The sequence below is a fragment of the Castanea sativa genome, chromosome 6, assembly GCF_040712315.1.
Source record: "Castanea sativa cultivar Marrone di Chiusa Pesio chromosome 6, ASM4071231v1".
Lineage (NCBI taxonomy): Eukaryota > Viridiplantae > Streptophyta > Magnoliopsida > Fagales > Fagaceae > Castanea > Castanea sativa.
This window is the reverse complement of record NC_134018.1, coordinates 48,147,246-48,163,965: the sequence shown is the minus strand read 5'-3', so window position 1 is coordinate 48,163,965 and position 16,720 is coordinate 48,147,246. Positions and strand designations below refer to the sequence as shown.

The window sequence follows — 16,720 nt, the reverse complement described above, 5'->3', positions numbered from 1 at the left end:
TTTGGGACTGTGAAGCAATAATTAGCCCAATAGTAAAAGATTCCACATTATAGGGTGGGTATCCAGGAACCTTGATTGCTTTCTGACAACTTATTATTGGGTATATCTCTTATATGCAACAATGAGAAGCAAAAAAAATTGTGGAATAACACCACGTCGTTGTGCAAGCCTGGGAAAAACTTCTCCTTGGTAAACCAACGATGAAAAACTTCTCATGGCCAATGATGCTTTTATAATTACATCAAACATATTGTCCAAAATTCTTAGGATATTATAGATGTGATAGCCGCTCCATCATGCACTGAGTGAGGGCTCTAGAACACTCAGAATTTCAGTTATACTTGGAACTTGTTACATACTACGAATCAAATTCTAAGCAATTTAGACCTTTTTAGGTTCCTTCAAACAGATTCATCCACAGGTACTAGGTTGGTGTCTATGTGATGTTGATTCCAACATGATTTAAAGTACCCATACTCTCAGTAAGTATAGCCATTTTCTGTTCGTTTGGTGCTTCTGTATCACAGTGTGACACAGGTGTAGGTTGATCCTCCTTCCTCTTACCCCATAGAACCAAATATAAGCCGATTACAATGACAACTGCTCCAATAACCCTACAAAGCATTTAGACTTAAGTAACCAAATGAACGCATCATACTCAATTAATGCCAGATTTTTCAAATGTTGTATATAGATTTTGAGAAGAGAACTATTGATATTTGTGGTTGATTCTAACCTTCCTAAATTCATTTCCTCTGCAAATATGATGGACCCCAAAATTGCTACAATGACTGTGCATAGAGGATTAAAAGCAGTGTAGAAAACTGGTCCCCTTCTTTCTGTGATCACTCCCATGGTATAATAAGCAACTCCAGAGAGTATTCCCTAGCATAGAAACATCCTCTGTTAGCACAGAGTATCAAACCCTGTAACATGAAACATCCAACTTTGGACAAGGGGGACTGAACCCCAGAACTAGATCACAACAAGGGGGTCAGACAGATTGGCTCTTGGCCTATAGGTTACAATGAAAAAGTTGTACTAGTTAATTTAGAATTTCTTACCCCATAAACACTAGCTAGTAATTTGTAATCCCAGTGAATGGACCACGCTGCAGCATTGCCCTTTTCAAATGCCAAGGCCACTATGGTGCCTTCGACCATGCCCGAAATGCAAATCAAAGTTGTAAGTGAGAGCTTGGCAGGATACGATTTCAGCGTTAATGCCTAGACGCAATGCAAGTAGACACCAAATTTTAAAAAAAAAATCAAAAATTTTTTTTTGGGCTAACGTGAGTGTCCAAGACTCTTAGAAGATCCGATAGTCCTTTAAGAAAAAAGAAAACCATATTTGCTAAAAGTTGATTCGTGTGGAGAGATAAGATAAAACTTGGAGTGTGAAATAACATTGAATTCAGAATACCAACTTGAAGAATGATGAAGCAAGACCAGAAGAAACAAGATGCTATGATTATCAAAGCACCCTTCATGAGATCTTGCTTTTGTGCATCACTAGCAGATTGATCATGAGGGTTTCTTCCTTCTGTCCATAGCAGATTTAGAGTGGGTCCTTTAATTAGAGTCATAAACAATGCTCCTCCAACCGCCACTATGGTTCCCAATATCTTTGCCTGGCTATGCAGACTCCTAATATTGACCATCTCGAGCCTGCAAACAAACGTACCCTTCACAAAGTTACATCTCTATCACTAAAATTTCTCACTTCTTTGGCTTATATATCCAGTGACAGACATGCATTTGCTGAGTGAAAACTTACCTAAATACCCAAGCCATGAAAAATGCAAAGGCAGGAAGGATATTGCACATGGCAGATGTGAAAGAGGTATCTGTGTACTTCATCCCAAGATAGAATAGGTTCTGGTCAAGCACAGGGCTGTATAGAAAAAAAAAAAAATTTAGAGCTTAATACAAATCCTTAAACAAATAGAGTCACTTAAGATAGTAATGTTCTAGCTAATCTCAATTGTCTAGATTCTTACTCAAACAAACCTAGCAACATTGCCTTGACTATTATAGAGGAGGTCATCTTTGGCCTTGATTTCCTGTTGGGTATCAACTATTATGTCAATATAATTAGCTTTTTCATCTTTTGTAAACCATGGAAGATATATAAGAAATGCAAAGAATTCAAAATAGAGGGGGAAACCTTTCTAGAACAATAGCGAAAGGAGCAATAACAGCAGTGGCAATGGACATCCTGTAGGCAACTAGTACATAATGATTCATCCCCTGGTTCAAAGCAAATTTGACGATAATGGACAACCCTGCATAGCCAAACTGCAAAAGAATCACAGCCAAAAGTAGCTTCACCTGACAAAATAAGCGAGTCAAGGACTCCATACACATTATTTTCATCTCTCAGCTTGAAAAGCTTGCAAGCAGTATAATAGGGGGTGCAATGGCTTATGTATCTAGACCTTTATATATAGAAACTCAGCTTGCTCTAGCTTGAGTTTTTGCCACGTGGCATGCTCATTGAAAGGGGCATTGGAGCCAATAGCCTTTACTTCAAAATGATATATTTTAGTATTTCTAACGGAAGCATTCAAGTTCGAATCTCTCTTCCATTTAAAATGTATTAAAAAATGGGGATTAGAATGCTTTGTTTTAGAGTTCTAGATCGGCATTTAATAAAGAATTTTTTTTGACAATATATTTAGCACGTTAGTTTTGAAGACATGAATATATTCTACGTATCTGCTATTCAATTTGTCATTTAGTTTTACAATTATAAAAACAAAAAATATTTTTTTTAGCCTGGTATATTCAAAGTGAACCTATTCTATTTTTAAACCGACAATGTGTGTACCTAGCAATTAGAGTACATAGGAGATGCTAGTCAAATCCAATACTGGTAAGAAAATCGGGTAATGCCAAAAAAAAAAAAAAAAAAAAATCAACAAAATATGGTATTATTTTTGTTTTACTTTTTCTAAATATGTAATTTGATAATTGTGGTAGGTAATTAATTGTCCTTATTATGATTATATATGTTTGTATATGGAACAATCTATTTTATAAATTAAAGAAAATACGTTGTGACAAGAATCTAAGAATTTAATAGAGGGTGTGAATATAAGAGGTTCTATAAGAAATTCACATAAAATTTTAATTCATTTAAAAATATAAGTCAAAATAATTCCATTGAAAAATATTTGTTTTTAAAAGCTTATGTGGCAAAAAAGAAGAAGAAGAAGAAGAAGAAGAAGAAGAAGAAGAAGCTTATGTGACATTATTAGAAGAAGTCAACAAAAAGCAATTTCATTCTGAATTATATACTAATTTGTGCAATGTGTATCAAAGTTCAATAAAACAAATTTTTTGTTTTGTTTTGTTTTGTTAATATGAAATTCAACAAAAAGTCATATGGGTATAAGGGTATTTATATGATTGTGTTTATATAAGGAACTATTTGATATACCATTTAAAGAAAGGCTAAATTACAAATTACCCTCTAACTTTGGCCAAAATTAAATTAAGTCCCTTAACTTATGATTTATTCATTTTAAGTCCTATAACTTTTACTTTTATCCAATGAAGTCATTCTTTTTATTTCCGCCACGTTGTGTTATTAGCTAGGTATATTAAAAATGATGCCGTTTTGGTATTTTTGAGTTTTTTTAGATTAAAAACATATAAAACAAATTAATAAAAAATATTTTTTGAAAAAAAAAAATGAAAAGATCATTTTTTTTAATCTCTCCCCCTCCCTCCTTTTTGATCTCTTGATATTTCTGTCTCCCTCTCTCTTTCAATAAAATCAGGTCAAGTCAGCTTTGAATGGTGTTGTACAATGCCAGGTGTGAGATCCAATTGGAGAACCCAGGTTAGGGCAATCTCTTTGTGGTGTTCTTCATCCTTCCAAGTAGTGGCAAAGCTAGGAGTTCAGTTTAGGGTGGCAATGTTGAAAGCAAAATTAATCTAAAAAAATTAATCGATATTAATAGCAAACTAAATACACAAATATATATTAATGTAATTTGGAGATTAATCTAAATAAATAGAGTTTAAACAATCAATTTTATTTCTTAAAATAAATTATTATAAAAGTGTTAAGAGTATAACAATGTACTAGCAATTTTGTATCCTCACTGCCTTAAATGCTATTAAAAAATAATGTTGAATTCAACATTTTTTCTTTATTCTTTTAACTAGTTAAAATTTGGATTATAGCAAAAACAAGATTGAAAAAAAAATTAAAAACTAAAAAAATAAGAAAAAGAGTGGAGGCTATGGTTTTATTGCTATATATGAATATAAGTAGGCCATTTTTTTTAATAAAAAATAATGATTATGTATAACCCACCATGAGGAGAGTTGGTATTTTTACAAGTTGACACTGAGAATTATATAACTGGTAGACAATAAAGTAGTGGGTGGTGGGCCTAAATGAAAATTGAATGTTCAAAAATTGTGAAATTTATTGGGAGAAATACTGTATATACTATATAGTATTGCTCTGACTTTTATGAAATTTGTTGTGAAATTTTTTTTTAAATTCACTATTTACTGTTAGTAGTTTGGAAACTTGTCCAAAGGACAATACTTTTAGTCTTATGTAGGGCCATTGAACTTTGTTTTCATTGGAAAAAGACGAAAATGTGCTATGTACTTATATAGGACATTAGATTGCTTTCTTTTAGAAGTAGAGAAGTCTTCTTATTTGTATGAACATTGCAGTTTATCAAAAGTAGAGAAGTCTTATTATTTATGTTAGGGGCAAAGTTGAGATAGAAAAATTTTGTCGTGGGCAAAATGCTTTATAGGTATATTATATAGGAGTTTTTGGGGAGGTTAGGGGTGCACTTGCCCCCTCTTGCCCTCTCCTGACTTCACCCCTGCTTCCAAGTTAGCCATGCAAGACGTCTATGGAGATGGTGCTAACCCAAAAACCTAAGAAGAATCCTTATAATATAGCCTTAAAGAAAGGTAACATAATTCTAATGGAGATTATGAATATACAAGGTTTTATGGGGAATACTTATTGAATTTAAACTTATTAAAATTTTTTTTTTTGAATTATAACATAGAAAATTTTGTTTTCAAAAGCTTATGTGGCAATTGTTGTATATATTAGCATATACAATATAGGTTGTAATATGTGGGAGTAATCTTATTGTGAATGTAAAAGAATTAAGAGAAAAATTAAGTAAAAAAAATAAAGTTTTAATGACCCGCTCGAGCAAGCCCACAGTGCAAGAAATAGAATAGAGTAATCGGCAAACAAAATGAATTGAATAGAAAACAAAAAAGTTATATTGGCACTTAGCCAAGACTGCTCGAGTGAGAGTCAAGCAAGGATGAGCGACAAGGGTGAGTGAGGTCAGCGGATGCTTGCCTGATATCTTCTCGAGAGAGGTTATAAAGCTTGCTTGAGTAATGTCAATCATGCTCAAGCGAGACAATTATAGAAAGTGCAAAATCTACAAAAGTTTGCAAAAAAAAGGAGAGGCCGGGATGAGACATTTTCTCTCTAATGGCTAGTAATAGACACGACTCATATTTTTAGGGTTTGTACCAACCAAAGTTACTTTCCAAAATTCATTGTTTATAAATTTGCCTCCATATTCAATTTTATTTATTGATATATTTTACACCATTAGAAAGAAATTCACTGAATTCTCAAAGTTTGCTACATGAAAGATTTTGGCTTAGTTGTATCTTGGAGACAAATTTACTAATAGCGCTTTAGGTAGAAAACTCTTTTGAGTGGGGGAAAATATTGTCTTAAGCTAATTTATTTTAGCCTTTAAGCTATTAATTTTTTTTTTGTTGGTGTTATTTCATTATTTACCCTGTGATCTCCAATAGCAACATTTACCATGGTGTATCAAATTGTGCTGAGTGCTGACTAAGAAGAAAGTAATTGCACTAACCAAACTGGGCTGCTAGCTAGATATGACTGAAGGTTTTGATTGGCGTTATATATATAATGGTAAAACACTCTGCTAATGCATCACGTGGTTACATAATCTTAGTTCACATAGCAAGTAGAAATTAGAAACATAATAATTCAACAATTGACTAATTTTGCACCTTCTAGTGGTATCAACATCATATGCCAAAAAATAAAAAATAAATAAAGGTCAAAGAATTTCAGATAAATTTGAAATTTGTTAGCGTTGGAGTACACACTTGAATGAACCTTTGTTTAGTAGTGCTGATTAGCCTCTTTTTTTTTTGGGTTGAGAAACAACAGCATTAATTGGAATTATGTCATATTAAACATTTGAGAGAGATGCCTTGTGTGCAGGGTAGCAGTGGCATTAACCATTGAGGATTTGTAATCATCCTAACTAAAACTAACAAACAAACATATGTACATAGCTTTTGCATTAATAATACTTACAATAATTTCAGAAACCATCTAATCGAACTTAATTAGACTTTTGACATATTGTATAAATTTTTGGAGATATGTAATGGCTTTGGACTGTCTTATAAATTATTGGGACCTTAGGCCTTGCTGAGTTGATGTGGCTTGTTAAAGATTGCGAGCAAATGCATGTGAGGTCCAAACCATATCTTCTTGTACTCTTACTATGGATGGATTTGGATTTTGAGTTTTGTTCACCACCATGCCAACTTTAATTGGCCTTTTCAAAATATATACCCGACCAATCTGTAGTTTCTATGCACTCGATTGCACATGGGGTTTAGAGAATTGAAAATTTTTGTGGTGTGCTAGTTGTGACGGGAGAGATATCTTTTGGTGTATTAGGGGTTTAGGTTTTATGAGAATGTATTTGTGCCACCTCTGTAATATCTATGTTTCTTTGTGAATCTTTTTCCTAGATGCTGCCTATGAATATGTCTAGGCTTAAAGTCGAACCACATATATTTATGTGTTCTACGTGTGATTGTGTTTTCTATTTGTGTGGCTCCCCTCTCATTAAACATTCTCTTATAGATGTTTTTAAGAAATGTAGCACATAAAAAATTTGAGGTAAAAAAAAGGGCACATCATACATAATTTATTGTAGATTAACTGCATTCGACCTACTTGAATATACTTCTAGAAGAAAATCAGATTTTTATTCGTAGTAATCATTTTAATTCAGAAAATGGTTGAGAATCAATTTGATAGAAGAATTAAAATCCCAGATGATGGTCGAGGTGAATTCTCAAAGGGTAAGTTTTTGACTCTTTGGGTCATTTACGTGAATGTGGAATCATGTAGCAGTACTTGGCCCTACCATAGGTTCTTTTTGCTGATACCAATCTATCCGACTAGACTTGTCTGTGGCTTGAAAGAAGATAGCTCCAAACTAATTTGAAGCTAAACTTTTCTCTCTTACAAATTATTACAATTCAATCGGACCATAAAACCAAAGACCATTCTGTTTTCAAATTTTTTTTTTTCTAATCCATTTTTTAAAACAATGCTTATAAAATCATTTTCCTGTGCACTGATAGCCGGAATCAACGAATAGGAGGAAGGTGGTGGCATAGAGATATCCTTTCCGTGGTTAAGAAATAAGTGAGAACCAAGCAGTGGAGATGTACTTGGTGCACCTCCTTTAAATTCAAGCCATGTCTAACTTTGGAGGTTTAAAAACAAAAATATTACACGAGAAATTCACATTGAATGGAATTTATTCCATATATAGAATACTCAAATTCCAACTAATAAGCACATATATAAATAAAATATCCGCTATCTTCAAGTAGTTCCTAATGTAGATTTTGTACTTGTTACATCAATGGCTAAAAATTCTTGTTTTGAAGTTGTTTTCCTCTCATTCATAGTGTCCATATTTTGGGTCGTTAGCACTACCTTATTACTGTCTGATGTCGATTCCAGTTGATCCTTACTCTTGCCCCATAAAACTAGGTATAAGCCAACAATAATGACAACTGCTCCAATAACCCTAAAAAATAGTTCAGTTACCTAAGTTAGCTTGTAGTTATATAATGTTTATGATTCCAAATTTTTTTCCAACAATCTCCTTCCATAAACCAAATGAACCAGAGAAAATATAATAATTAAATACTGTGGGAATATACTAGTAATATAACTTTTCTCACAATTACTGACATGACATATTGTGATTGGAGTAATATCACTTTTACTTGAATTCATTGACATAAGTTTTGTTATGAAACAATTACTTTAGACTATGTTAGTAGTTGTGAAAAATGTTGTATGGTGACTTTCTAGTAGACATAGTAAGAAAAATCATTGCGCACCTTCCTATGTGCAATGTCTCAGATAGAATGAAGGAGCCTATAATCATTACTAAAACCACACTTAGGGGACTAAAAGCAGTCACAAAAACAGGCCCCCTTTCCTTCATTACCACTCCTTGAATGTAGAAAGCAAATCCTGAACATATTAGGCCCTGAACAGAGTTTCTTATGAGTATAAAAGCAAGTATATAGGCCACTATTCACTATCAACATTTTTATAAGAACTACAAAAAGAAAAGGCATTAAAAAGCATAATATTTTTAGAATTTCTCACACTGTATATAGTTGCTAAGAGCTTAATATCGAAGTGTATTGACCAGGCTGTCGGGTTGCCCCATTCGATTGCAAGAGCTAGTATGGTACTTTCTAGTGAGCCCATCAAGCAAATCAAAACTGTTAGAGAAAGCTCCGCGGGGTATGATTTCAGTGTAATTGCCTACAATGCAACAAGTATATCTCATTTCTAATTCAGTCTAACTAAACTTTTTGAAATATCATGTGCAAGAAGTTGGTTGTAATGTTTAGAATGGGATTCATGTGTCATACTCTGTTAATCATAATTGTTTTGTTGATTATAACTATGATTGAAACACTGTTAGAACATTTGTTTGGAACTTACATAATCCGCTGCATAAATGTCTGGGGTCTAAATTAAATTTTCAAATGATTTACCTGTTTCTAAATTAAATTTGCAAATTATATTAATGCCGATTAGACTCTTACTTGAAGAATAAAGAAACCAGACCCGGATAGAGAACTTGCTAGAATCATCAGAGCACCCTTCGTTATATCTTGCTTGTTTGCTGCACTAGTAGATTCTTGATGGGCATTTCCATTTGCCCATGGCAAATTAAACATAGGTCCTTTAACCAGAGTCATAAGCAAAGCTCCCACAACTGTGACCATAGTCCCCAATACCTTGGCCTGGCCACGCAGTCTCCTAAGATACACTTTCTCAAGACTACAAAAGCATTCATAAATTTGAAGCAACCCAAATTTGTGTACACCATGTATGCATGCAAGAACGTGAATGGGGGAGCTAAAGAAAGTTACCCTAAAATCCAAGCCATTGCAAATGAAAAGGCAGGAATAACATTGCACATTGCTCTTGCAAAACTTGCTGTAGTATACTTCATCCCGGTGTAGAACAAGTTCTGGTTTATTACAGGCCTGAGTAGGAAATTAAAAAGAGAAAAAAAGAAGAAAAAAGTAAGAAGTTCTGTTTGAAGCTTAAGACCAAAAGCTTAATTATTGAGTGATGGTCCAAATTCTTACCCCAATAAGGCGATCAACGCAACCTTAGCAAAGACACACAATGTCAACTTTGGGGTTCTCTTCCTGTTAAAAGTATTAAATTAATGTGGTTAGCCTTTTCATCTTGTTCAAGATGTAACATTAAAGAAAAGTGTTGAAAAACATGTACACAATAATAAGATGGGAGGAGATGGAGACCTATCAAAGACAACAGCAAAAGGAGCAATGACAACAGCTGCAATGGCATGCTGGTAGGCTATGAACACATGTTCACTCATCCCCTTGTTTAGAGCAAACTTACCAATTATGGACATCCCGGCATAGCCAAATTGCATTATAATTACTAAGAAATATGGCTTCACCTTGTTATACAATTGAGTCTTGGAGTACTCCATAGACATGTTAAGCTAACGTTCTCTAACTCTCTCTAATGTGAAGAGGCTTGAGCAAAGTAAAGTATGAAGTTCACTTTATATAAACAATAATCAGAAAATAAAAACCAATCATAACACTTCCAACTTTATAACTTGTTTGGGAGAGAAGAACAAGAGGAAAGAATGTAAAGAAAAGAGTTTTTTAAAGAATATTCTCCTGTTGGGTTTAACACGGGAAATATATATTTCTATATATTAAGAGAATTTAGAAAATTAGTTATGACTTCAAAAAATGTCAAAAATACCTCTAAGTTAATTAGATAATCATTATTCTTAAAAAATACAAAATAAAGTTAAAATTGTAATTCAACAAAATTCAATAACAAAAAAACTACGACATAAACTTTTTTTTCTCCTAAAAATTAGTACTTTCTATTTGAATATATCTCATGCACGTTTAATACATTTTATCTTAAAAGCTAGCACACATTAAACCTAACCGTTTACTTATTTTTAAAATCTTAAATTTTAGTTTCTTAAAAATAAAATCTTGTGTAACCTTACTAACAATTGATAAATTCAAATTAAAAAATTACATTAAACTAAAAAAAAAGCCTTATTGCACGTGTGAAGTGCGTGTGATGAGCCTAGTGTGTGTATATATATTGTTATTCATTTCTATCATAAGTCCCTTTTTTTTTTTAATTCTTTCAAAATTAGGACGAATCAAATTGAATGAAATACCTTAATATATGGATTTTCACTGAAAATCTTATAATACTTTTTTTAATCCTTAAATGTCTATGCAGCTATTTTTAATATAGAAATTGCATAATAATAATAATAACAACAACAATTAGTAATAATAATAATAAAAAAGGTTATATATACACATAAAATCAAGTGGTGTAACTTGTTAATGTTACAGTACTGCTCAATAACTATTAATTGTTTAATATGTTTAAAACTGTACGTGGTGACATATATATATATATATATATATATATATATATATATATATATATATATATATATATATATATATATATTCTCGTTATCTTCAACATGCATGTCAAATTTCATATTAATTAGATGTTATTTACTATTGGTATAAAACTTGATTAGGAATGTTGTATTCTTGCTTGAGTTTAATTACTTCGACAAAAATTGAAACAAAATCAAGGAAAAAGAGAAAAAAAAACATTTTTTTTAAAAAATGAAAAAAAAAAATGATAGTGCATGCACTTAACATAGTGGATATAATTTAATATTTTTCAATTCACTTAAGATAGAAGTTCATATTCTTACTTATAATAATGATAATAATTTAGATTTGCTTTCTTTACAATGATGTGTAATTTAATTAGAATTTTTTTCTTAAATATTATAACATGTAGAAATAATTCTTTATCAAATTTTAAAAAATATATTTATAGAGTGTACGTGCATCGTGTGGGACATTGGCTAGTAATAATAATAATTAAATTTTTTTTTCTCATTTAAATCCCAAACACGATTACTTCATTTCCTTTCAAACATTTAAACAAGAGGGAGTTAAATATTTAATTTTTTTTATAAATATGTTTAATTATTCATAAACTTCCAAGGGTTAAGACTTAAGAGTCTTGAGACTCCACTCATACACCAGCTATCTTTTTGTCATAGAATGCTAAGCACTATCAGTGCTGACTAAGGAGAGGGCCGGGACTCAGTGCACCAAGAAAAAGTGTCCACAATGTGGGGGCATTGATTGGGTTTACCTAATCCTCACTGAGGATCAATCAGATTGAGTTTAATTAAGGATAGCATTTAAAAAAAAAAAATTGGGAGAATGAAAATTTTTTTATTTGTCTTTCAAACTTTGCCAATAAGAGTAGATATTCTAAGATATTTAGCAGCGTCATCCTAGACCTAAAATGTTGAGTTTGTCAATTATAATATTAGTGGCTGTGATTAAAGCAACAGAGGAAAGAGAGGTTGTTTAACTGTCTTTGTCGAATGACAATTTAATCCATCTAACACTTAAAAGCAGTGTCTTCATAGTGTGTTCGCATTTGTTGCATTGTTGTTGTTGTTATTGTTTACTTAAGACTATTAGATAGTACTAGAGGGAGATGGCGTTCAAAGTAAAACATTGGATTTTTGAGGGAGATTCTGAAATTGTTAATTACTCTCTTCGCAAGGGTGATATGCTAAGTTTGGCTTTTAATCATTTAGTAAGGGATACAGTTCAGAGTTTTTCTTTTTCTCATGTATATAGGCAAAGTAATGCTTTAACCAAAAGTACGGGATAATTTTATTTTTTATTTTTTCTTTATTAGTTTGGATAGAGGTTGTTCCTCCAAACATTTGTTGATTTTTTTAGCTAATATACTAGCTACTTAAATAAAAAGCATGCCGATCAGTTTCTAAAAAAAAAAGAAGTGTTCCAAATTGTGCCGACTGAGAAGAAAGTAATTAATTGCACTAACCGCACCTTTTTTCCCTTTCTTTTGAGGTGACACTAACCAAACTTGGCTGCTATATATGACTGGAGGTTTTAACTAGTGGGGTTCACTTTATTTTTATGCTAAATTAGTGGGGGTATTTTCAAACGTTAGCTAGAGTGTTAGTCAGAATGTTCTCATCAGCTAAATTAGTGGGGGTATTATTTATATAAATCGAATCTAAACAGATTTTCTATCAACTAAAGTTTTAGTGATTAAGACTAGTTATGCATGTACTGGAGGGAACTTTACACATACATATATTTAGATTAAATTAAAATAGAATTTCTATCTTTTATATATATATAAAAGACTAGCTGTGTACTGGCTTTACATCACATTTGGAACATTCATCAAACACTCTCCTAATGCAACACGTGATTACATAATCTAATTCACATAGCAAGTTGAAATTAAAAAACCTAATGATTCAATAATTGACTAATTTTGCACCTTCTAGTGGTATCGTATGCCAAAAAAAGCCAAAGAATTTTTAAATTTGTTAGCGTTGGATTACACACTTGAATGAACCTTTGTTTAGTAGTGCTGATTAGCCTCATTTTTTTGTTTTTGTTTTTGGGTTGAGAAATAACAGCATTGGATGTATGTCATTAAACATTTGAGATGCCTTGTGCAGGGAAGCAGTGGCGCCATTAAGTATTGAGGACATGCAATCATCCTAACTAAAACTAACAAACAAACTTATGTAAGTAACTTTTGCAGTAATAATAACATAATTTCAGAAGACATCTGATCACAGTTGTTAGATATTGACATATTGTACAAGTTTTTGGAGATATGTAATGGCTGCTTATTTGGACCTCAGGTCTTGCGGTGGCTTCATATAGATTGCATGCGAATGCATTTGAGATCCAAACCAAATCTTGTTCTGCTCTTACCACTCGGATCAGTGTTTGTATGATAGAAAAATAATACATTTTAGCTAATCAAACTCAAAATTTACTTACATCAGTCTATATAAAGTTGTATAAAAATACATAATTACTACAGTACATAATCGTGTAAATTTACACTGATACTATTCATTTTGTATTTAGTTTTTTAATTTATTTTTTCTTTACATATTTTGAGGATGAAGGAAAAGAGTAGATGATTGTGGTTGTAAAATTAATATTTTAATGAAATGTAGTGTAAAATAGATGATATAATGTAGGGTGTTTTGAAAAACGAGTATGTAAAATAGAAAAAGTAGGTTTTTATACTAAAATAGGTAAGAATTTTTGTATAAGTTAATGCGAATGCTCAACTATAGATGAAAATCTTCCATTTAGATTTTGAATTTCTTGCATTATAGTTTTGTAGCCAAATGTTGTCATATTTAAAATTACTCTTTTGTGCTTTTACTCATTTTTCTTTCCTTTTTATTTTTTGTTTCTTTTTGTTTCTCTTTTAAACAATTTTTTAGTTCCATGCATGTTGTCACATTATTCGAAAATTTGAATTTTTTGTAAAATTTAGAAATTGGAATTTACTTAATTATATATGCTTTGTAATTCATGACATCATTAGTCCCACCTACCACCAGTTGAATCCAATCTTTTAAAAACAATGTTTATGATACATCAATGTTCTGTGCAGTGATCTCCGTAATTAACGGATAGGAGGAAGGTGGTGCATAGGTGTGTTTAACACAGTCTTAGTATCTGACATCTACATGCAACTCTTTATCAACAAATAGAAATGTACTTTCCTTGCCTGAGGACTAAGAACCAATTAATGGAGACGCACTAGGTGCCTCCTCTAAATTGAAGCCACGTCTAACACTGGAAGTGTAAAAATATTAGTTTTACACAAAACACTACACATTGATGGGAATTTTTCATATGAAATTTAACCACTACTAAGCATGTATACAATATCAGCTATCTTCAAGCAGTTCCATCTGTAGATTCTACGCTTGTCACATCGATGGCTACAAATTTTTGTTTCGAAGTTGTTGTCCTCTCATTCATGGTAGCCATATTTTGCGGTACTACCCTATCATTGTCTGATCTTGATCCCAATTGATCCTTACTCTTGCCCCATAAAACCATATATAAGCCAGCAACAATGACAATTGCTCCAATAATCCTAAACACATTTCAGTTACCTTAGTTAGCCCATAGTCATTCAACGTTTATGATTCCAAATCTTTTCCTACAATTTCCTTTAACCAAATGAACCAAATCAACTACAGTAGTTAATTTCTGTATTATCATATGAATGTTCTAGGAAACAAAAGATTTTGAATTGAAATTTTAAGCACTTTCTCCCTCTAGGCATAGAAGTAATGCTGAGGACACTATTTTTTTCACAACTATTGATATAATAATATGTTAATTTGGGTCTACTGTGGACACAATTTTTGTAATGCACTAATCAAAAAAGAATATGTCAATAGTTATAAAACAAAATTGTGAAAGATGTTATTGCTAGACTTATTGATAGTCGTAGTAGGATAGAAAAATCAATGCGAACCTTCCTAAGTACATTGTCTCAGACAGAATGAAGGAGCCTATAATTGTGACTAGAATCATGCTCAAGGGATTAAATGCAGTCACAAAAACAGGTCCCTTTTCCTTCATTATCACTCCTTGAATGTAGAAAGCAAATCCTGAACATATTATGCCCTGTATAGAATTTCTTGTGAGTATAAATGCAAGTCTATAAGCCATTATTCCATGACAACATTTTTATAAGAACTGCAAAGGAATAAAAAAAAAGCATTAAAAAGCTCAACATTTTTAGAATTTCTCACACTGTATACAACTGCTAAGAGCTTAATATCGAAGTGTATTGACCAGGCTGTGGGGTTGCCCCATTCCATTGCAAGGGCTAGTATGCTACTTTCCAGTGTGCCCATCAAACATATCAAAACTGTTAGGGATAGTTCTGCGGGGTATGATCTTAGAGTAAATGCCTGCAAAAGCCCAAAAAAAAAAAAAAAAAAAAAGTTCTAAAAAATTGTGTATATATGCGTGCACATTTTTAATTGATATTGCAAGGTAAATTAATGCAGATTATACTCTTACTTGAAGAATAATGAAACCAGACCAGCAGGCACAACCTGCTAGAATCATTAGAGCACCCTTGACGAGAGCTTCCTTATTTGCAGCACTCGTAGATTCTTGATGGGCATTTCCATTTGTCCATGGCAAATTCAACCTGGTTCCTTTAACCAGAGTCATAAGCATCGCACCCCCGACCGTCACTATAGTCCCCACTACCTTTGCCTGGCCGTGCAGCCTCCTAATATATACTTTCTCAAGACTACAAAGGCATTCACAAAGTTGAAGCATCCCAAACTTAGTATAATCTATAATACCATGTATGCAAGAAAGAAAGAATTATAAGTCTTTGTGGGACAAAATTAAGAGAGAGAGAGAGTTACCCTAAAATCCAAGCCATTAAAAATGCGAAGGCCGGAAGAACATTGCACATGGCAGACGTAAAAGTTCCTGTAGTATACTTCATCCCTGTGTAGTACAAGTTCTGGTCCATTACAGGCCTGAGTAGGAGAGAGAAATGAAAGCTAAGTTAGACCCATGCCTCCAGCAGAACAAAAAAAAGTTAACTAAAATGTTAATTTGAAGCTTAAGACCAAAAACTTATTGCTTGATGGTCCACAATCTTACTCCAATAAGCCGAGCAATACAATCTTAGCAAAGATTGAGAAGGTCAACTTTGGCCTTACGTTCCTGTTTAGAGTATTCAATTAATGTCATTGGCTTTTTATCCCGCGCAAAAATATGATTGGAAAAATATTTAAGTTATTATCAATTTTATTATAAAAGATTTATATGAACAATGTTAACGAATACTCTAAGCACATTAGTTTAAGAATTATTTTTAGAAATAATTTATAAGAAGATGATAAAATAATTAATTTTTTTAATAGTTTTTTATATTTTTCATAAAATTAGTGTTAACAACTTTTCTAATATGATTTATTAATAACTGTCATAAAAGTACCGGTTAACATGATAATGAATGTGATTAGTAATACTATAACAAACATAAACAATAATATATGAATGATTAAATTACTTTTATTTTATAATTGATGACATGTCAGTATTGTAATTAAAGCTTATCTAATCAAATTTAAAGTCTGCCTAGCATCAATCTTATAACTATAATGAGGAAAAGACTTTACATATACACATGTAAACAATAAGAAGAGAGGAGATGGAGACCTATCCAAGACAATAGCAAAAGGACCAATGACAGCAGTGGCAACGGCATGCCGATAGACTACCAAAACATGTTGGCTCATCCCCTTGTTTAGAGCAAACTTACTAATTATAGACATCCCTGCATAGCCAAATTGCAATAAAATTACAGCCAAAATTAGCTTCACCTTGTTGTACAATTGAGTCATGGACTTCATAGTCAT

At 32.1% G+C, this 16,720-nt stretch overlaps 3 protein-coding genes across 3 annotated transcripts; all 3 read right to left on the bottom strand.

The window, feature by feature from the left end:
- Positions 1–436: 436 nt before the first annotated feature.
- On the bottom strand, positions 437–2,366 carry LOC142641724 (WAT1-related protein At2g39510-like). Its single transcript, XM_075816201.1, has 7 exons — positions 2,167–2,366; positions 2,000–2,062; positions 1,777–1,893; positions 1,427–1,667; positions 1,065–1,226; positions 737–885; positions 437–614 (listed from the first exon to the last, which is right to left on the bottom strand). Exons 1-7 carry the CDS (start codon positions 2,364–2,366, stop codon positions 437–439), a joined length of 1,110 nt encoding a protein of 369 aa, XP_075672316.1.
- A 5,195-nt stretch (positions 2,367–7,561) lies between these two features.
- Positions 7,562–9,915, bottom strand: LOC142641576 (WAT1-related protein At2g39510-like). The gene is made up of 7 exons (XM_075816020.1): positions 9,663–9,915; positions 9,486–9,548; positions 9,264–9,380; positions 8,934–9,171; positions 8,485–8,646; positions 8,211–8,362; positions 7,562–7,891 (listed from the first exon to the last, which is right to left on the bottom strand). The coding sequence occupies exons 1-7, from the start codon at positions 9,863–9,865 to the stop codon at positions 7,684–7,686; spliced, it is 1,143 nt and encodes a 380-aa protein (XP_075672135.1). The 5' UTR covers positions 9,866–9,915; the 3' UTR covers positions 7,562–7,683.
- A 4,298-nt stretch (positions 9,916–14,213) lies between these two features.
- LOC142641322 (WAT1-related protein At2g39510-like) lies at positions 14,214–16,720 on the bottom strand. The gene is made up of 7 exons (XM_075815732.1): positions 16,521–16,720; positions 15,960–16,022; positions 15,716–15,832; positions 15,357–15,594; positions 15,083–15,244; positions 14,803–14,954; positions 14,214–14,415 (listed from the first exon to the last, which is right to left on the bottom strand). Exons 1-7 carry the CDS (start codon positions 16,718–16,720, stop codon positions 14,214–14,216), a joined length of 1,134 nt encoding a protein of 377 aa, XP_075671847.1.

Excerpts from the sequence above, each read along its gene's own strand:
- LOC142641724 (XM_075816201.1), bottom strand. The coding sequence starts at position 2,366 with ATGTGTATGGAGTCCTTGACTCGCTTATTTTGTCAGGTGAAGCTACTT. Across the intron at positions 2,063-2,166 it reads TTCGCTATTGTTCTAGAAAG|GAAATCAAGGCCAAAGATGA; the intron begins GTTTCCCCCTCT and ends GATACCCAACAG. Across the intron at positions 1,668-1,776 it reads TTCATGGCTTGGGTATTTAG|GCTCGAGATGGTCAATATTA; the intron begins GTAAGTTTTCAC and ends GTTTGTTTGCAG.
- LOC142641576 (XM_075816020.1), bottom strand. The coding sequence starts at position 9,865 with ATGTCTATGGAGTACTCCAAGACTCAATTGTATAACAAGGTGAAGCCA. Across the intron at positions 8,363-8,484 it reads TCTTAGCAACTATATACAGT|GGCCTAATATGTTCAGGATT; the intron begins GTGAGAAATTCT and ends AACTCTGTTCAG. Across the intron at positions 7,892-8,210 it reads GAGACATTGCACATAGGAAG|GGTTATTGGAGCAGTTGTCA; the intron begins GTGCGCAATGAT and ends ACTATTTTTTAG.
- LOC142641322 (XM_075815732.1), bottom strand. The coding sequence starts at position 16,720 with ATGACTATGAAGTCCATGACTCAATTGTACAACAAGGTGAAGCTAATT. Across the intron at positions 15,245-15,356 it reads CTGGTTTCATTATTCTTCAA|GCATTTACTCTAAGATCATA; the intron begins GTAAGAGTATAA and ends GGGCTTTTGCAG. Across the intron at positions 14,416-14,802 it reads GAGACAATGTACTTAGGAAG|GATTATTGGAGCAATTGTCA; the intron begins GTTCGCATTGAT and ends AAATGTGTTTAG.